At 48.0% G+C, this 19,922-nt stretch overlaps 2 protein-coding genes across 3 annotated transcripts; one reads left to right on the top strand and one right to left on the bottom strand.

Moving 5' to 3' along the window:
- Positions 1–420: 420 nt before the first annotated feature.
- On the top strand, positions 421–5,407 carry Tm2d2 (TM2 domain containing 2). The gene is made up of 4 exons (XM_048456395.3): positions 421–743; positions 1,165–1,252; positions 3,052–3,167; positions 4,722–5,407. Exons 1-4 carry the CDS (start codon positions 520–522, stop codon positions 4,933–4,935), a joined length of 642 nt encoding a protein of 213 aa, XP_048312352.1. The 5' UTR covers positions 421–519; the 3' UTR covers positions 4,936–5,407.
- Htra4 (HtrA serine peptidase 4) lies at positions 5,323–19,854 on the bottom strand. Of its 2 annotated transcripts, XR_015736217.1 has the most exons (10): positions 19,206–19,854; positions 18,739–18,838; positions 17,781–17,985; positions 15,032–15,226; positions 14,601–14,633; positions 12,734–12,848; positions 12,284–12,341; positions 11,809–11,904; positions 6,741–7,561; positions 5,323–6,680 (listed from the first exon to the last, which is right to left on the bottom strand). XR_015736217.1 is itself a non-coding variant. In XM_048456394.3 (9 exons), exons 1-9 carry the CDS (start codon positions 19,678–19,680, stop codon positions 7,396–7,398), a joined length of 1,443 nt encoding a protein of 480 aa, XP_048312351.1. In that variant the 5' UTR covers positions 19,681–19,854; the 3' UTR covers positions 5,323–7,395. The 2 variants fall into 2 exon arrangements, 1 of the variants encoding a protein (XP_048312351.1); XM_048456394.3 differs by having other exon boundaries at positions 5,323–7,561.
- Positions 19,855–19,922: the final 68 nt, after the last annotated feature.

Genomic DNA, 19,922 nt, shown 5'->3' with positions numbered 1-19,922 from the left:
GCAGCCCCCCCCACCCCCGCCTCCGGCCCGCTCCGACACTCCTCCCTCCCCTCTCAACCACGCTCGCTCCGGACGTAAGGAAAATACAGTCTGCGGTGAGCGGGTGGCCTGCTCCACGCCGGCGGCTCCCGACCGTGCCTGTCTGTCCCGCCCCTCCGCCCGCGCAGCCGGTCCGGGAGAGCGTAGGGGCGACTGGAGGGCGGAGTTAGGAGGAGCCCCGCCCCTCCGTGCAGCAAAGAGCCGAGGATCGACTAGGGGGCGGGGTTAGGAGGAGCCCCGCCCCCCGCGCAGCGAAGAGCGCAGCGTCGGCTGGAAGGCGGGGCGAAGTTTCACGCCTTCCCTCTCCTCTGGAGTCCTCTGATTGGACGTAGCGGTGGGGCGGGACTTCGAGCTGCGCACCGGTTGGCTGTGTGTCGGCGACCTGCGCGCCGACGCAGAGGCCTGACAGCCCGGGTCTTGGGTCGGTCGTGGCGGCCTGGCTTTGTTTTTAGGCCAGGTCTCTGGGACCGGCCCGGGAAGATGGTGCTGGGGGGTTGCCCTGTGAGTTACCTACTGCTTTGCGGCCAGGCGGCCTTGCTGCTGGGGAACCTGCTGCTGCTGCACTGTGTCTCTCGGAGCCATTCGTTTAATGCCACGGCCGAAGTGGATCTGACACCCTCAGGCTCCGCTCACCCAGAGGGTCCCGCAGCCCCAAGCTGGGAATACAGCGACCCCCAGTCTCCGGTCATCCTTTGCTCTTACCTGTAAGCTTACGGGGTCTTGGGGCCAGTCCTAGCGGGGATCGGGCCCGGCTGGGTGGGAAGGCTGCTTCCACCTGCGGGAGGTGATTCCGGGATAGCCTGACTCTCGACTCCCCTGCCACAAAAAGCCTGGGAAAGAGTGGTGTAGGCTGTAGACCCCTTCCACTTCCTGCGCCCTTTCTCCTGCCTTGGTTACTAGATGAGTTCAAGGCCAGCCAGCCTGCAAGCCTGGATAATTTGTCTCAAAATTTAAAAAAGAAATTTAAAGGGCTGGAGATGTAGCGCAATGGTAGATAGCATCTCTAGCGTGTATAAGTCCCAGTGCAGGAAGGGGGCAGTGTAGAAGGAAGGAAAATAACTGGGATTATGTGCGTTCGCATAGCAGTTGGTAAAGGGGGCTGACGATGGTCTTGATGATTTGCAGACCCGACGAGTTTGTAGATTGTGATGCCCCAGTGGATCACGTTGGAAATGCAACTGCGTCCCAAGAGCTTGGTTATGGTTGTCTCAAGGTGAGGTTTTTGTTTGTTGTACGTTCGCTCTTCGTGGGAAGCATGGCTGAATGCTGTTACAGAAGACCATAGGGCATATAAAGAGACTTTTTTTTTTTTAAGAACTCCATCCGTATAACTATTGCTGGAGATGTCCAGCGGGACCAAGGTTTAGTGGCTGAATAGCACATTTGCTTTTGTCGGGAACTAGCAATGACTGTGCCCAAGACACCCAAATGCAAAATCCAACCTGTGTTGGTGCCTTTCGCCATTGATATTAACAAGTTAAAGCTAAAATGTCATCTGTCCTTTCAAAGCATGCCTTCTCTTAAAAGAACGAGGGAAAGGGACCGTGGACCTTGGAACGGTGTTGCTGAACTGGGTTTTCTTGGTTACACACACACTTGGAACAAGTTGCTCATGCAGGTGATGTAGACCTTAGGAAGTGGCTGGGGTCTGACAGTGATGTTTTTGTTTGAGAATAAAGCATTCCAGAGAAGCCTTTGGTAGCTTTGGTAGCAGTGGCCTCTCAGCCTGGAGAGAAGACAGTGAAAAATGAATGTATGAAATTTATGCCCTGGCCATGCTGAAGCATGCATGGACAGCCCATATATAGCGGTTCTGTTTAACTTGTCCACAAAAAAGACATTAGTATCCTTAAAGTGGGTGTACCTACTTGGTCTCTCAAAACCCATTGAATTTTGGTTTGGTTTGGTTTTAGTTTTGTTGTGGTTTTGGTTTGTCTGTTTTGTTTTGTTTTGTTTTGTTTTGTTCTGGAGAGATGGTCTCACTCTGCAGCCCAAGATATCCCTAAATTCATGATCCCACCGCTTGAGCCTCCTGGTGCTAGGATACAGGTATGCATCACCGTGCTCAGCCCACACCTAAGAGGTTCATGTACCCTGCACTACTGACTCAACACTGCCATAATGCAGGGTTCAACCTGGTGTTGGATTATGAGGAAGGCATTGTTTTACTACCTCAGACCCAAAGAAATAAAACACTCTAATACCACAACCAAGGGGACAGCTCTTAATTGAACTGTATGTAGAGAAATATTTTAAAGACATTGAAATTTCATTTTATTGGTAATTGGTAAAAGCCTGACTAACATTGCATAGAGATAACTTAATTTTGATTATTTTAATTAAAAGCTGAATGTATCCTGTCACAAGATTGAAACTCTCCCCCAGCCCTTAAGGACAGGCAGGACTCAGGAGGCTGAGAAGTGAGCATCCTTGTCTCCAGTCTCACTTTGAGAACACAGGAAAAGGGTGGGAACGCAATAATAGGGCACGGGTAAGACTGCATAACTCTGCTCTCTCCATCGGAGCTGAATTGAGCAAAGGGGTAATACCCGGGTTCTGACCGCATGGGCTTGGACTTAAACTTATACTGGTAGGGGTAGACTCAGAAACCTATAGCCATGAGCAGCCCAAGTGAAGTCCTCAGGTGACAGTCTATATTATTTCTAATTCTGTTCATTTACAGTAAATCTACAGCAGATGTCTTGGTATGCATTGACATGTCAATTCCTATTCTAAAAATGCTTCACTGTGTTCCTGTATATACAAGAAAACCAAACCATTGTGTACCTCTGCAGTTAAGGTTTCTTGTTTGTTTTTATTCCGAAGAAGCCAGTCATGGAAAAGCAAGGTTTATTTAAAGCAGTATACAGTTAGACTGGGCTAAGTCACTTGAGGTCCTCGCCGCATTTCGTGCTTTTGAGAGTTTTGCTGAGTTCTGCTAGAATTATTAACAGTTCTAAAGCAGCCTTTACTAGTGAAGATGCACGTGTGTTTGTGTTCCTTTCTCCACAGTTTGGGGGTCAGGCCTACAGTGATGTGGAACACACCGCAGTCCAGTGCAGAGCCCTGGATGGAATTGAGTGTGCCAGCCCCCGGACCTTTCTACGAGAGAATAAGCCTTGTATAAAGTAAGTTTTACTTTCATTGTTTTACTGCGTGTGTGGTGCTGGGATTTGAACCCAGTACACCTTCTAAGCAAGTGTTCTGCTAATGAGCTACACCCCTAGCCACAGCTATTACTTTGAAAGGGGGTAATGGAGGTGCCAGCTGATGGGACTTTTCCTTTGAAGTTTTAAAGAATGCCTGTGTGCAGGCCCCGCTGATTGAGGCAGTGTGATTGCAACACCTAGGAGCAGAAGTTGTGGGTTCTGAGTCTTTCCGTCTGCCCCTCATCCCAGCTTTGCAGGCCCTGGGCCAGACAGTGTAGCTTCAGAACTCCAAACCGGCAACCAGCCCACGAAATCTGCTTTAGGAATTCTGGAACAAGGTTTTGCAAAGAAATTCGGGGGTTCCTCAGCTGAAATCACCTGATCCTAAAGAAATGTGGTATAAATTCTCCCAAGAGATACAGACCCTGCTTAGACTGTTAGCTCATGCTTAGTGATGTGTAGTGACATTAGCACCTGCAACCCAGTGTTCTCACTGAAGCGTAAAGATTGGTCAGCAGATAAAAGCTTAAGAATATTTCCTCTGGAAAAGAATTCAGGAAGCCAGCGGAGCCACAGGCCCCCAGACCCTCAGCTACCACAGTCTGTGATGCACTAGGCTAGTCCAACTCTGTCTGTATGTGTGTGTGTGTGTGTGTGTGTGTGTGTGTGTGTGTGTGTTCATGGGGGTGGTGGCTAGGTTTGTACTTGTTGACTGCAGGGCCTGCAAAGACCAACAGAGGGCATCTGGTCCAGGTGCTTATGAGCCACCTGATGTCACTGATGGAAACCAAACCTGGCTCCTCTTCGAGAGAGCAGCAAAAGTGTTCTTAACCACTGAGCCATCTCCCCAGGCCCCTTTCTGTTCTTAAAGTCCCTTCCTATCTTAGCAAGAGCAACTAGAGATAGGGAAGCACTCACAAGAGTCTGTTATACTATAGTTAACTTTTTTTATGTCTCTAGAGAGACTACCCATTCCAAGACTAGAACATTCAGTGTTAGCAAAGGACCTAGTCAGCATGTCCTAAATATGCCAACTCATGCCCTGAGCCATCTAGTGGTTGTCTACCCAGGAGACTACTCCTTTTCCTTAATCATCCCAGGTCATGTATCAAGCCACTAGAGCTCACACTGAATGTAGCTTAAAGCTGCTGGTTATCCAAGTAGCCAATCCTAAATTGCTGATCTGTCCTGCCTTGGCTTTCCTGTAACACCCCCAGCAAAGATTGCAACCTGGACCTACCCCTTCCTCCTATCCTGCTACCATGTTCCCCTTCCCATGTAGCCCAGTAGGGTGGTAGCCCTGCCCCTTTCTAGGACCCATGAATGTAATAAGGACCCATGAATGTAATAAGCTGTTTGGCTTTATCCCCCTGAGGCTTTTTTGTGCCCCCCCCCAAGTAGCCACACCTGAGTGAATGTATCAAGAGAGAACCGAAACAGAGTGAGAGGCCCCTGCAGCACAGTCAACAGCTGGTGTACTTTCTTATGGTCCCGTCGGTTGTCACAAGGCAGACATCTCCTCCCTCCATGCAGGTACACCGGACACTACTTTATAACCACGCTGCTCTACTCCTTCTTCCTGGGATGTTTCGGCGTCGACCGTTTCTGTTTGGGGCACACTGGAACAGCTGTCGGGAAGCTGCTGACCCTGGGAGGACTCGGGATCTGGTGGTTTGTCGACCTGATTTTGCTCATCACTGGAGGGCTGATGCCCAGTGATGGCAGCAACTGGTGTACTGTATATTAAAGCTGCTGCCGTCCCGTGCTGGCAAGGATAAAAGTGCTTGGCTGCCTGCCCAGTTATTGCAAACTCCAAATCCTTCTCAGGGCAACACTGTCCTCTTTAGAAGTTCGGACTGAATTTTTCAATCCAAACCTTACCTTGCAGACCAGAAATGGCCAACAGTGTCGTGGGAGTCCAGTCGTACCTTTCTTCATGTACAAACTAGCAAACTAATGACTTCTCCCCTCAGATCGTCTTAAGTGCTCCATGTCTGTGTGGCTGGATCATGAGTCGTGTGGAGCAGGGGGACCCAACAGGATAAACGAAGTGCATGTTTATCCATGCACAGCCTTTCGTGACCCTGAATTTCTAACCACAGGTCAGAAACTGTGCCAATGAGAAATCTCCAGATGACATAGAAAAGACTGTGGATTTAATACACACAAAAATTCTGACTCTGTGAACTTAAATTACAGAATAAAGTAATAAAACTTCATCTGCTGTGTGTTTCCAATGAAGAATGAAGCTCAAAACCTGCCTTTTGCTGAAGGGTGAACATTTGAAATGAAAGCTGTGGTCTGAGTGTGCAGGGTCTTCCTGCAGCCTGCCTGTTCTAGTCGTCGCTCGGCCTGTGGTCATCACAGTGCAAGTGCCACTGCCCTGACTCTGGGCTTCTGGAGTGTTCTAGAGACAGTAATTTCTTCATTCCAATTATGTTCTGAAATCCAACAATGGCAAACATGTATGAATTAACAGAGTTGTCCTACCTAAAATTACTATTTTCCCATTTTAATCAGCTTTTAAAATATGGGCCCCATATATTTAAAGTGATTTAAAAAGGTTGTGTAGGCTAGAGTATGTTTCATTTGTGGCACTTGGGAGATAGAGGCAGACAGACCTGCGAGTTAGAGGACAGCCTGGTTGACATAGTGAGACCGTGTCTTTAAAAAGAAAAGGATTCTATACAAGTAACTCTAATGCATGCCCTTAGAAAGAAAAGCGTATGCCTGCTTAGAGGATACTGACTGCTGGGGTCAAGTCCAGATGTCGGAAGGGAGAGAGGAGGAAATACTCATGTCCACACAAGCATGACAGTAAAAGTTTTCAGGGTGCCACAGTGTTGGAGCCAGCCAAGTTTCTGCAGTCCCGAGTCACTGGGAAGAAAAGCGTTCTGAATGATAGGCAGCTTTCAAAATCTAAGTTGAAAAGAGACGTTAAATATAATGTAACTGGCAGGTCAGACCAAGAGCCTGCTCCTCAACTAGCCATGGGTTCTCGAAAGAACAGAGCTACTCCACATTCATTCCCATAATAACTGACATAAAGACCAGCAGAGTTCAAAATTAATCCTGGAAACAGCATCATTTTGTAGAATTCAGCATCCTTGATTGATATCACTGTTCTCACGTTATTAAAGATGGCAACTGTAAAAACTTTGGAAGCATCACACTGACCTTAACCCTGCTTACGATAGCAATTGAAAGAGTCAATTCATAGTCCCTACACACTACGGTTGTATTCTTAGGTTAACTGTGAAGAAACTAGATCTTAAAAATACACAAATCAAGCTTCACATAGACTTTAAGGAGATCCAGGGTTGTGATATAGATATATAGATATAGATTTTTTTTTAATTCTGGAAGGCTCGATGGTGAGTGCTCACCTAATATGCACTGGTCCCTGGGTTTGACCCTGCACCCTCCCAAGTCTGGAAGACAGTAACTAAAACTAGTTTGCCCAGAATAAACTATTTAAGCCCTGAGTTGGCCCTACCACAGCTCACTATGTAAAATGTCTGAGTGTTTGAAAGCTCCGTTAAAAGGAAGAACCTACATATAAGTCTACAAATGATTCAGAACAACTATTTTAATGGAAGAAGTGGTCTCGAAACACTGGAGGACCAAAATTGTTTCTACTGCTAAAGTGGTCATTTTGAGACTAATATTCCCGTGTTATAACCTGATGTCATCAGTTTCAGTCTGTCTTGTAATTGATGACTTTTCTACCCACAATCCCTGGCCAAGCATGTGATACAACTTGGGAAACTGAGTATACAAAGGAGGATTATTTGAAACGTGATTGCCTTTTTACTCCAGATTCAGACTCTTACTATTTGGTAGGTAGTTTGTTTGTACGTATGTGTGACATAGCAGGCTGTGGCTATATAGGAGGTTACCAAAGTCTCCTGTCACGATTCAGTTGGGAATTGCCTGTTTTCCAGTTGTTTTCTGTCTTTCAATTTTACCAGACCACCATGCTGCTTCCACATGGCTTAGAAGATTTTTGCAACAGAGGAACACCCTCAACCTCAAGATCCGTGTGTGTGTGTGTGTGTGTGTGTGTGTGTGTGTACAAACGTACATTCATGCATTCAAACCATCCATTTTTCTTGACATCCCAAAGCCCCTGCCACCTTTATCACTTCTTCAATACTAACCATGTACTATAACTGATTTTGCTAGCTTGTTTTTCAGAGTAAGATACTTAATTGATTATTTCAGGTGTGACTGTCAGAAACAAGGTCTGACTTCCTCGGCGCACAGTGATGGAGAGAAAGTCATTGTCTTTAACAGCTTCGATGACATCAGTTGTGGTGGTGACAGGTTGCCCATTTATGCTGACAATTACGTCATGGTCTCTCAACCCCGAGCTGAGAAAGGAAAAGGAAAGACGATGAAACCACCGGTTGGTTGTGGTGCACGCCCTTAATCCCAGCCCTCAGGACTCAGAGGCAGGCGGATCTCTGAGTGTGAGGTCAGCCCGGTCTACAGAGCGAGTTCCAGGACAGCCAGGGCTACACAGAGAAACCCTGTCTTGAAAAACAAAAATAGAGATTGATAAAAGCAGAAGAGTTCTACTCATTCCCATTTGGGGGGTATAGTCTGTCAGTCTGTCTGTCTGTCTGATTCCTTCCCCTACGCACACACACACACACACACACACACACTGCCCCACTGTTTCACTGATCTTTAGACATAAACCAAGAAGGTAGGACTAGCCTGAAGCCCTCCAGCTGTGAGGGCAGCTGGAGGACGACGAGCCCCTGTGTTTCCTATATTAACACCCTGTGAGAATTCTGGGAGAAGCCGAGTCCTCGTTTCCCTTGGATCTCCCTTGGAATGGACAGTTCAGCTTCTGATTTCTCTTCACCTCTGCCCTGTGTTCACTGCAAACATTACCGAATCCACTAGCAAGACTGCCAAGCCCAGTGTTTTTCCCCGGGAAGCTGTGCTCTGATGAGCCTGACTGGACAGCCCATCCCATGGGTTCTGGAACTGGAGCTTGAGCTGCTGTGTGTCCCAGATGTTCTGTGTCCAGTACACCAGTCGCCACTCACGCTTCCAAGTCCAGATGTTTACAGCTCTGACTCGGAGCTGTCGTTCTATTCAGTCAACACATTGACCCCACATGAAATATATATTCTGGATACAGACTCCAGTTCCAAAAGCAAAGTGCAAAAAACGTGGACAGGCTAGTTGGGTGTGTAAGGGTAAGAATGGGGGGAGAAAAAGACAAAAAATTAAATGACTCCAAAAGATGCTGTTTAAAAAAAAATAAAAACACAAAACTCAAGAAAAAATGACGCTAGGCACACGCTTTTAATCCCAGCATTTGGGAGGCAGAGGCAGGCGGATCTCTGAGTTCGAGGCCAGCCTGGTCTACAAGAGCGAGTTCCAGAACAGGCTCGAAAGCTGCAGAGAAACCCTGTCTCCAAAAACCAAAAAGAGGAAAATGACATTGTGAGCAGATTACCAAGATATATGGAGTTTGAAAGCTATAAGGAGCTCAGGGTATAGCTCAGGGTACAGGCTATGTTTAGCATGTACTTGGCTCCTAGTTCATTGGCCCGCATCAAGGGGGCAGGGTGCAGGGGGGCACTGGGGTATGAAGAGAAGGAAGGGCAAAGCTCCAGGCAAGGAATCCGTAGGAACAAGGACAGCAGCTGCGGGACAAGGAGGAAGCAGTGCTGTGGCATGACCTACTGTCCTCTGAACATGAGGAACTTAGCCCACAAAGGATAAGTGGCCTCTTCCCGTGTCTCAGCCTCCAAGAGATTAAAGCGAGATTTGCTCCCGTGTCTTTCAGACTTGAAAATCCATCTTCTGGCCACTAAGTCAACTCGGCCTCTTGGAAAGGAGAGTAACTACAAAGTCAGGGCTGTAGAGGAATGAAGCCAGGGTGCACACCTCCTCTCCGGCCTCTGTGTAACTCAACACAGCTGCTTCCTCTTAAAAACAAGGACTATGTCATAAGACTCCAACAACTGTGTAAGAACACTTTGGTTCCTCAGATGTAATAAATGCCTCCTAAGCGCCAGCTGCTGTTTGTAATTATTAGTAGTTATTAAATATAGGCAGTTGAAAGCCAGCAAGGATGGATGTTGGGCTGTCGAGAGACTGACAGCAGCGATTCTCACTTCAACATGCGTGTAACTACCCACCTGGGAATCCTGCTTAAAATGAATACTCTCCAGGGGAGGTAGGCTAGTGGTAGAGCAGGTGTTTAGCACACACAAGGCTCTGGGCATGAACTCCAGGAAGCAAGAAATCATAGAGTTTAATAGAGTGCAGGAGAATTTGGGAGAGAGGAAGGAAGAGGGAGAGAGAAGGTTCATCTTACACAGTGTGTACAGCTAACCCCAACACCTGGGAAGTCAGGACAAGAGAATTCAGAGCTCAAGACTAGCATGGCGATGGGATGGCAGTGGGAGGGGGAGTCTGATTCAGGGATGGGGGCTCAGGCCTGCCTTTCTGTCTGGCTACGGCTGATGCCGCCACTGTTGGCACACCACACTTTGAGAACAACTTCAAGAGCTGAGAGTAGTTCTCTGGCCTTGGATCAGAAGTTAAAATAAGGGCAAGGGCACAGCAGGGTGGGGACCCGGAGAGTCTAGAAAAGCTTAGGAAGTGCCAAATCTAGTAGTGTGAGACCTGACACTTGGCCATGCCAAACTGCTGGTACCTTGAGTTCTTCCAGGTCTAACAGTGTTGCCAACGTCTAAACAGACTGCTGAGCCCTTGAAAAGCAAACAGTGAGCGGTACTAAAGGAAGGGCAGGGCCCAGGAGAGCAACATTTGCCTAAGAAGCTGCCTCTCCCTGATACTAAATATTCTAAAGCAAAGCTGGAAACAGTTGCCAAACCTTCCGCAGGGCTGTTTGATCTAGCAGCACAGGTGTCAGCCCAGCCATTTGTCAGCCATTCGGTCCTCAGAGAACCCTGAATCCTTCCCATTCTTTATTTCTTCCCTTTTCACCCCCCACCTCCACTGTCAGCAATCCCACGAGAACACACAGCTACAGAACCATCACTGAGATGCAGAGGACCCAGCTTAGACCCCTGCAGGGTCCGTGATTGTCCCTTCAGTCTCTTGAGTCCCTGTGAGCCCTGCTTAGCTGGTTAATCCTTCCCGTTCTCATTAACTAATAATTACTGAACTGTTGAAATCATTTGTTTATCCTTAGTTTTTGGTTATTAATAACTGAATAACTGGGACATCATAGCCCATGCCTATAATCCTGGCATTCAGGAATCCTAGCATTCAGGAGGCAGAAGCAAGAGGATTACAAATTTCAGGCTAACCTAGGCTGCACAGTGAGGCCATGTCTCAAAAATTCACTAAGTAAAGAGCTCAGAAAGACTCAGAGTAAAGGACTTGCCACACAGCATGAGGAAGGTTTGGATCCCCCACACACCTATTTTTAAAAAATGCTGGACACAGTGGCACACGCCTGAGATCCCAACACTGCGGAGGCAAAGACAAGCGGATCCCTAGAGCTCTGGGGACAACCAGCATAGCCAGACTGGTGAGTTCCAGGTTCAGAAAGAAACCCTGCTTCAAAGCATCAGATGGAGTGGCTGAAGAAAACACTCGGCATCTACCTCTGCCTTCCACACACGCACATGTGCACATACACATGAAAACAAACACCGCATTCTAAAATTAATATAAAAGTCATTAATAACTTAACATAAAACTTAGTTATTCAGGAATAACCTGTAACATTGAAAGAATATGTTTAGGAGGTAGTATACAGCTTAGCTGGAAAAAAGGAGAGGGGTTTAATTTGGTAATTGCTTTTTGTTGTTGCTTTGGGTTTTGTGGGGCTTTTTTGTTTTTTGGTTTTTTGGGGTTTCTTTGTTTTTTGTTTGTTTGTTTGTTTTGTAGGTTTTTTTTTTTTTGAGACAGGGTTTCTCTATAGCTTTTTTAGAGCCTATCCTGGAAGTCACTCTGTAGAACAGGCTGGCCTCAAACTCACGGAGATCCACCTGCCTCTTCCTCCCAGGTGCCGGGATTAAAGGCTTGTGCCACCACCACCACTGGGCAAATTTGGTAATTTCTTTAAAAATTAATTTTAACCTAGACTGTGACCCCTATCAGCACTGCCCAACATAAATGTAATGCAAGCCGTGCTTTAGATTTTAGAGTAGTCACCTTTTTAAAAAAAAGTCAGATAAAGTTACCTTTAATAGCACATCTTATTTAATGCCATAAATCTAAAATTTTGTCATTCTAACACAAAATAAAAATTGTGAAGTTTTGACAAATATTTTGCACTTTTCTATACGCCTTTGCCATTCACATAAAATAGTACACACCCAGTCTTCCCCCATGCTCTGATAGCTCATCCAATGACATAAATAACACAAAATACAGTTCTTCTGAAAACGAAAAAGAAAATAAGAAAATGGTTTGCCTTGTTTCTGATGTTTTATTTTTTTCCTTGATATCAACTAAAAACACAATTTTAAATTGTGTTGCCGAGTCACACTGGGCAGCTCTCAGGAGCTCAGTGTACAGTGTGTATAGGCCGTGACCAGGATGCTGGTGCTTCAAGCTCAGCCTGGTGCCTGCCTAGAAACAACACAGGAGGCTGGGCAAAGGCCTCGTCACTTACCTTGCAGCGGCCGTTCCTTGAATCACTTCATAGACAAAAACTCCAGAACTCACATCAGGGAAATCCGGATCTTGCCTCTTCATTTCTTGTAGGAGGCTGGGAACAGTACAATGGTTAGCAAACACAACGAGCCCCTCAGGCCTAGGAAAAGACTTGGATGTGATCAGAAGGCACACAGCCTATGTCTTTCCCCATCTCTTCAGCTGGAGACCGGCAGGCACCCAGGCAAATTCCATCCAGCCAATCACAAGCCACCCCTGCTGTGTGCTGGCCCCTCCCCTAGGCCAAGGCTTTACATCTCTGGACATGATGTAAGTAACCAGCCAGAATGAAAGACACTGGGACTGGCAGAGGGAGACACAGCCCTACAACAGAGTCTGTGATCACAGGGGTCCCCTTACTGCTGTCCAAATGCTTTTGTTTTTTTGGTAAGACTGCCAAGTGATGACATGTTACCTAGTTACCCAGTACTTACTTCAGAGTGAGAGGCAGCATTCGAAGACCCAGGTATTTCTTCTGTGAAGGAGCCTTTCCTGGAAAGGAAGGTCATGACGTATGATGCACAACATGGCTTATTTCCATTTGGCACAGCTTAAGAGACACCTAGATCCTAGAGTCTCCTGTTAGACCGTCTAGCCTTGTATATCATCTGCTGCAGAGAGCGGCCGTGGTCAGCGCAGGCGCAGCTCCACAGAGCAGCTGTGGTCAGCGCAGGCGCAGCTCCACTCAGTGGGTTCGTTTCTAAACTGTACAATACCAGCGCTTTCATGGATGTCTCACATTAACTTTGTGCTTAGTGCCCCAGTATAATTACCCGACTCCTGTTACGGCTCTGAGACCTGCTACCTCAACACCATAAAGAAGTCAGGCCTCCAAAAGTGGGAGTGCCCACAGAGGGGCTAAATCCCCCCCCAACTCCTTTCACCTTTCAACTGGCGCTCGTGATAGTCGGCCAGGAACTGTCTGATCCGATCTGAGGGAATTGCAAAGGAGATTCCTGCCGTCACCTTCAGGGTGTTTATACCAATCACATCGCCGTCCTGGAAAGGAAGGGGAAACTCGGCATTAAATCACGATGCTCTGCACACCCAACCATGCAACATCAGGACCAGCAGAGGAAAGTAAAACTAATCTCACAGGGTCAAAACAAGAGGGTGAAGGAGAATCCACTTCTTCATTGCGGAGAACATATGTCATCTTCCTGGGCAATTAGCATGCCCGGGGGAAGGAAGTGGCACTTCACAGATACAGGTTACATTTTGTCACTTCAGAAAGCCAAGGCTACTGTGGAATAGTATTATTCCCTAGTTCATTCTCCTGTTAGTAAATGGCACTCATTTTTAAAGATGAGCTACAGTTTACATTTTGATACAAATAAGAACACAAGATACCAAAATAGCATCAACCTCCCAAATGCTAGCACCTGTGAGGTGGAAGCAGAAAGATTAGAGTTCAAGGTCATCCGCAGCTACCTATTGAGTTCCTGACCAAATGGGGCTACAGGAGACCCTGTCTCAAACAAAACAAACAAAACAATAACAATAACAAAACCCACAAGAAGCGTTTGCCCCTTAATTACTTAAAGGAGTCTAAAAATAAACAAGAAAAGCCAAAAGATGTTGAATTGTTACAAATTAGCAATATTTCAGTAGACCTGTTCGTCAGAAACCAGTTGCCCTTCCTGAAGCAGGGTGAGCTAAAGCTGGTACAGGGAAGCAGAAAACACTCTCCTGCCTGCACCCTTCGCCATTCTTAGCCATTGCTGGGCAACAAGAACGGCAGAAAAGGTATTCGTATTAAAATACAAATGGAAACTTAACAATTCTGGAATATGGCCTACAATTCTATATTCCATCCCTGCTCTATGAAGACATTGTATAATTGGAAGATGGGCACAATGCTACGAGGAGGAATCACTGTGTTAGCCAATGCTGTAGCTAAGTGGCAGAGTGTTTGCCCAGCATGTGCATCCCAGGCCCTGGGTTTCATCCCAGAGCTAAGGTGGGGGAGGATGTTTGAAAAGGAAAAGGAAGTAACAGTTCAAGGAGAAGCCTGAGACTAGGGGTACTATACTTATTCATGCAGGTGAGCAAGGAGAAGCTTCAGCATCACCAGTAGAGGCACTGATTCAATTAGGAATAAACCACACCACCAGGCAGTGGTGGTGCATGCCTTTAATCCCAGCACTCAGGAGGCAAGTGGGTCTCTATGAGTTTGAGGCCAGCCTGGTCTCCAGACCAAGTCCCAGGACAGCCAGGGCTACACAGAGAAACCCTGTCATGAAAAACAAACATACATCAAAGAATAAATACACAGCAGAACAATGGATTCTGGATATGACTTTTCTGCCGTCTGTGAGCAGGCAGAAGATTAAAAACCTGGATAGACTGTACCATCCAATCAGCATTATTAGATGAGGGATCATTCATATGTAAAAGAACTGTGATCTCAAGGATATACATACATAGCACAGTTGGTCTTCTGACAGAAGTCAGAGTTTAATCTCCTGGGCTTTTGGGTAACTATCCAATGGCAACAGAAAGCATGTAAAAGAGGAAAACTCTGAAATAAGCCAGGTCCCTGGTGCTTTTGGTGAGATGAGAGCACACACCAGCAGCATAAAACCCTCACAGGCTCTAAAGCTTTCCCTACCCATTTCCTTAAGACCCAAGAATAAAAAGCATCATTCCTTAATTCCTCCATGAGAGTGGTACCCAAGTCCGCATCACAGATTTTGAAACGCGTTTCAAGTTAAGAAGAAATATGAAACAGGAAGGAAAGCGGCCACTTACCAAGTTCACCAGTGGGCCGCCGGAATTCCCATGCTAAAAAAAAAAGTCGAGAAAGCCACCAGTTAGCAAACAGATACATTTCTCCTCATCATTTATATAGAGTTCCTAATGAGCTTTGCCAGAGCAACCTGCTTCCCAAGGCAGCCAAATTCATGCCTGTCACCCTCCCAATCCTAAAGTCAGTGTGGGTACAGAGCAAAGCAAAACGACCCCATACGGTATCACAGAGGTGACCTCTGTGACAAGCCCCAAGGGTGGGTGCCAGTTATATCAAACATTGGGCTCTAGCAACAGGACATTCCAGCCCTCCCTTAGGGATATCTTCTGAGAATGTTCAAAAGACCAAAGAAAAACAAGATCACTCTAAAGTTTTCTTCTGACTCTATTCTAGCAATACCTTCCTGGCTGAGATCAGATTCCCAGCGACTTACGTTAATGATGGCATCTGTCTGGATATAGTCTATGTCTGAATCCTTCAGCCCCAGCTCTTTGCCACCTCTCTGTGTGGTGCTGACGATCCCGGCAGTCACTGTGTCCTGCAGAGAAAACGGGCTGCCCAAGGCCACCACGAACTCTCCAGCCCGGAGATCAGATGATCTCCCCAGCAGCAACACAGGAAGGTCAGTCTGCACATGGGGGCAAGGGACAAAGAAAGGAAAGAGGGAGAATAAGAGCACAGTCAGCCAGTACCTGCTGACAGGTGACACCGGCCTGAACCAGCACCCTTTCGCATAGAGCCTTGCCTTCCTTCCTGCTCAGATTCAGGACCCACCAAACTCTCACTTTGTTAAGAAAACTGAGATCATCCCTAAGATCGAAGCTTGTAGGTGTAGCGGCTAGAGAGTTGGCTTAGAACTTAAGAGCATGTACTGCTCTTCTCGAGGATGCAAGTTTGGATCCCAGTACCTATGTTAGACAGTGGACAACCACCTCTAAATCCAGCTCCAGGGAATACAAGTTCCTCTTCCGGCCTCCAGGGGCACCTTGCACTCACTTGCACAGACACATACACAAATATACATCATTAAAAATAAATGTTGAAATCGAAGTTGTATAGAAATTACTAGTAATCGATGATTGGTTCATCTGGTGTTAGCAATTCACTTAACACTATTCCAATTCGAACATTGATTATCAGAGTGAAGTCACAACCAGTTCAGAGATCACCCAACTGTAGTGTGTACCTAAAATCCCTAGGAGCTTATTAAAATGCAGGTTCTGGTAGATCTGGATGGGTCTGAGATCCAGGGTTTCTAACAATCTCTCAGCTGCAGATCATATCTTGTACAGCAAGGACCTCAAAGTGTAACCAGCAGGTTTGGGTGCATTGCAAATGATTTCCCCAAAAGTTGCATCTGTTGAAGAAGGAATCATAGAGGAAATGGGGGGGGGGGTGCTATAGACAATAGAGATTGTTGGGGATTGATGGGTAGCAAGAACAAAACATACATGGGGAGTGAAGCCCTTGGCTAGGCCTCCTTTCACGAGGCCCCCAGCTTGGGTTTCCTGTTCCCCATGACTGAACACCTGACTTTGGACTTGGCCTTCTCAACCCTCCTGTCGGATGGCAGTGACAGACCAAAAAGACTGAAGCCAGGCTGGGTGGGCTGACCCTTGGACTTGACTAAGTTTATAAAGCCCTATGGGTGGGCCGGGAATCAAATCAGGGGTTGGGCAAATATTGACAGACAGTATGCGAGATCTCCCCATCCCCACCAGCATGAATTCTGCAGAGGGCTAACTACTCTAGACCTCAGGTTAGAGTAGGCCTATTAGCCCAAGTGGGCCTGAAGACCTTGAAGCCTGAGAGTCAGGTAGGAGCCCAAGTGGAAAGCAACACAGAGGGCATCTCCCCTGGGCCTTGTGCTGGCCACCCAGGTGCCTTGAAGGTTACGAAGGTGAAGCTGCAATCAAATCCCCCAAGAACCCCAGGACCTGGAAGCTCTGCAGAGAGAAATTGGAACACCTGCCAAGCTGCTGAAGCTGAGGTCGATAATGCTGGAGTACACCCAGGTGTTCTCTTTGGAAAGGTTCAGCCAGACAATCATCTGTTGCTTTGAAGCTCTGCAACTCAGTCTCAGAGGTGTGCGAGCTGCAGCCCCTGCTGCAGAGTGGACAGAGGAAACTGATAAAAAAAAAATAAGAGCCTCAAGAGGGAGGCAGAGACCCTGGTGCAGGGACACAGGCCCACGTGAGAAAGGAAATGCATATCAAGAATTGAGCCTGAACCTGGAGAGTTTGCCACTGCAGCTGGAAAATCTACCTTGCAAGAGCAGCCTTGACTGCAGGGGAATGCCGTCCAGCCTGACTCTGTAGCCCATGCCAGAAGGGCAAACAATCTAGCATTGTTCCCAAAGGAAGGCGCGTGAAGCTGCAGGGTCCCTTTCCTGGGGAGGTGGGGGAGTGGGGGGGGAGGGCGAGCTGTGTCGTTTCCTCTGTACCCAGTCCAGTTGGTACCCCAGGGGTAGGAGTCCACACTTCACTCTGTTCTCCTCTGCCATCCCTTTTCCTGACCCTTTCCTCCCACCCCTGTGCCCACTCTGGGTTCTCCAGACTGAGTCACCTGCCCTGCCCAGGGATGGGGGTGGAGCAAAGGAGGTAGGCCAAAGAACCTGGAGTCTGTACCACAGCAGCTTTGGGGATTAGGTTCTTCATTTGCTGAGGAGGGATTGGAAACACAGCAGGTGGGAGAAGGGGGCTGGAGTGTAAGGGAGGGGGCGTTGAGGGAATGTGAGGTTTCAGTGAAGCTCTAGGTTGTCCCTTCCTTTCTTTTTTTGTTTTTTTTTTTTGTTGTTGTTGTTTGTTTTGTTTTCTGTTTTTTGAGACAGGATTTCTCTGTAGCTTTGGAGCCTGTCCTGGAACTAGCTCTTGTAGACCAGGCTGGCCTCGAACTCACAGAGATCCACCTGCCTCTCCCCGCTGAGTGCTGGGATTAAAGGTGTGCGCCACCACTGCCAGGCTGGAGCTCTAGATTTTAATCTCTACATTACTCATGATTTTGTCTTAAAAAGAAGAAGCCTGGGACACCAGGGTTTAGGGAAGGGTGGGGGAAGTGGGGACACATGTACCCTACATACGGAGAAAAGATATGGTGAACGAACTTACAAGAAAATAAATATCAGCAAATAAGCTGTGAAATTCACAAAGGTGAAGACTCCGACTTAGCTCCTGACTACTCACTTTTGGCTCAATCTTAATTAGTGCGAGGTCCAGTTTATGGTCGATGTCTTTGACCGTGGCTTCATAGCGGGCCCCACTCTGGAGTTCTACCTGGATCTTCTGATGGTTGGTGAGGACGTGAGCATTGGTGATGATGAGTCCATCCTCAGACACTATGAACCCAGAGCCACTGGAGGCAGGGATTTCCTGGTTGGTGAGAGGTGACCTGCACCGGAACAAGGCAATAGAGGAACTAAGGGCAGGGACTGGGGAATCCAGACATTGTTAGACACAGGAAACATCGCATTTATCAACCAGAGCCCCAGGAGTTTTCTCAAGCATTATCCCTTTCCTTGTCTATTTCCATCCTGAGCCACAGGATGTCCCGGCCATCTCTTCTGATGACAAATCAGAACCAGGTCCTGAGACACTGCTTCCTCCTTCACATCGAGCCAGAGTGACAACCTGTGGGTTATCTGCTGAGAAGAGACCAAACCTGGCGCTAACACTGTATCGGCTCACACCGCTGTCACAGTGTCAACATCTAGCTCTTAGTTTCCTCTGTCAACTGGCGTCGTAAACAGAACAAATTAAATTTCTGCCGATCTGGGTTTCCTTGCTGGCTAGGCTAAACAGGGAGCTGATTAGCTCCGACAGTCAACCTTAAGCTTTGCTTGTGGAGTATGGGGGGAAAAGGAACACCAGCCACCAACGTGCACGGGTGAAATTTGAATTTAGAAGCCAGAATCCTCATGCTTGGCCCTTTGCTCTTTAGCGAAATAACTCTTAATAATTTTTCTTCGGGTACTGGGCGGGAACCTGAGGTTTCCGTGCCTGCTTCGCACGAGCTCCACGGCCCAGCTATACCCCAGCCGACTCTTTGAACCTGGGTTTTCTCACAGCAGGCTTTTTTATTTTTTAATGGTCAGATAATGCACAGCTTTCAGGTGGGGTAGTTGACCCTCCGTGTGACCTTTACCTGCGGAATAACTGCAAGTGAACCACAGAGGGCGCCACTTTCTCCACCACCGCTGCGATAAAGTTAAACTTCCTCCTGAGCCGCCCTGCACTCCTGGTCCCTGGGGAAAAAGTGGTCCGTGGTGAGGGCAGGCATTGTTTGTTCCCTGAATGCAGATGTCACATCTCAAAATTCCTCAGCATCTCTCCGTCCCCCTGCCTACGCAGGTTCTCTAGACTAGCACATGGAAGAACCCAGCCTGTCATACCAAAGGAAAGAAAAGGAGAAAGAAAAATCCCGGTGGAAACCAGTAAAGACCACATTATCCAGGCAAGAACAGCAGAAATAGCCACAACAGGTTGACTCCCTGGAGCTGGAGGAGGGCAGACCCCACGAGCGAGCGAGCGAGCAAACTCAAGAGTATCCACTTCACCTTCTTAGGAAAACTCATAAGTGGGGGGGGGGGGTATGCCCCGCACCTCTCTCACCTGGGTCCCCGCAGCCTCCTTTCTGCACGGGCACTGCCGGGGGCGAGCCCCGTAGTCGCGCCGCTCTGTTCTCCTTACGCAGCGCGCACAAGCTAGGGTAGGTGCGCCCATCGCTGCCGCACACCTCCGCGCCCTCCACGCCCTCCACGCAGCCGCAGGTGCCCAGCCATGCGCCCCCGGCAGGCTCCCGGGAGAACGGGGCACCGCAGCGCAGCCCCGAGATGCACGGCCGGCCCCGGGTCCCGCCACACTCCTGACCCTCTCCCGCAGCGCACACACGGCAGCAGCCGCAGCGGTCGGGCACGGGAGCGGTGCCAGTCGAGCAGGTGGGCAGTGGCGGGCAACGTGTGACATCGCAGACCTCGGGACAGGGCATCGAGACTCTGGACCTCCTGGCCTCCACCCAAGGAACAGGCAGCAGCAGCCACAGCAGGAGAAACTGTGCCCACACAGTCCAGAGCGCCTGGGAGCTCATCCTGTTCCTTGCCCTCTTGGATTTCACTTCTCCAGTTACTCCACTCAGGATTCACAACTGGCCTAAAATAAGCAACACGTTTTCCTGGCCTTGGTGCCGCCTCTGCCAGCCTCCAGACTTTTTAAAGGACAGCGTCTGGCTCACTTCTGGGTACACACACCCATATATCACCCACCACCCGTGCCACCCCAGAACCAGAGCCACCCACCTATAAGCCATGGGGGGAGGAATTCTAGTCATGG

The sequence above is a fragment of the Myodes glareolus genome, chromosome 23, assembly GCF_982192425.1.
Source record: "Myodes glareolus chromosome 23, mMyoGla1.1, whole genome shotgun sequence".
Taxonomy (NCBI): Eukaryota; Metazoa; Chordata; class Mammalia; order Rodentia; family Cricetidae; genus Myodes; species Myodes glareolus.
The sequence above is the reverse complement of the archived record's forward strand: the minus strand, read 5'-3'. Positions and strand labels throughout refer to the sequence as shown.

What these genes read in the sequence shown, in the direction of transcription:
- Tm2d2 (XM_048456395.3), top strand. Translation starts at nt 520, where the DNA reads ATGGTGCTGGGGGGTTGCCCTGTGAGTTACCTACTGCTTTGCGGCCAG. An exon ending in TTGGTTATGGTTGTCTCAAG is followed by an intron (nt 1,253 to 3,051) that starts GTGAGGTTTTTG and finishes CTTTCTCCACAG; the next exon opens with TTTGGGGGTCAGGCCTACAG. An exon ending in GAGAATAAGCCTTGTATAAA is followed by an intron (nt 3,168 to 4,721) that starts GTAAGTTTTACT and finishes CCCTCCATGCAG; the next exon opens with GTACACCGGACACTACTTTA.
- Htra4 (XM_048456394.3), bottom strand. Translation starts at nt 19,680, where the DNA reads ATGAGCTCCCAGGCGCTCTGGACTGTGTGGGCACAGTTTCTCCTGCTG. An exon ending in AGGAGGCTGCGGGGACCCAG is followed by an intron (nt 18,839 to 19,205) that starts GTGAGAGAGGTG and finishes CTTTTTCCCCAG; the next exon opens with GGACCAGGAGTGCAGGGCGG. An exon ending in TCACGAGCGCCAGTTGAAAG is followed by an intron (nt 12,342 to 12,733) that starts GTGAAAGGAGTT and finishes CTTCCTTTCCAG; the next exon opens with GAAAGGCTCCTTCACAGAAG.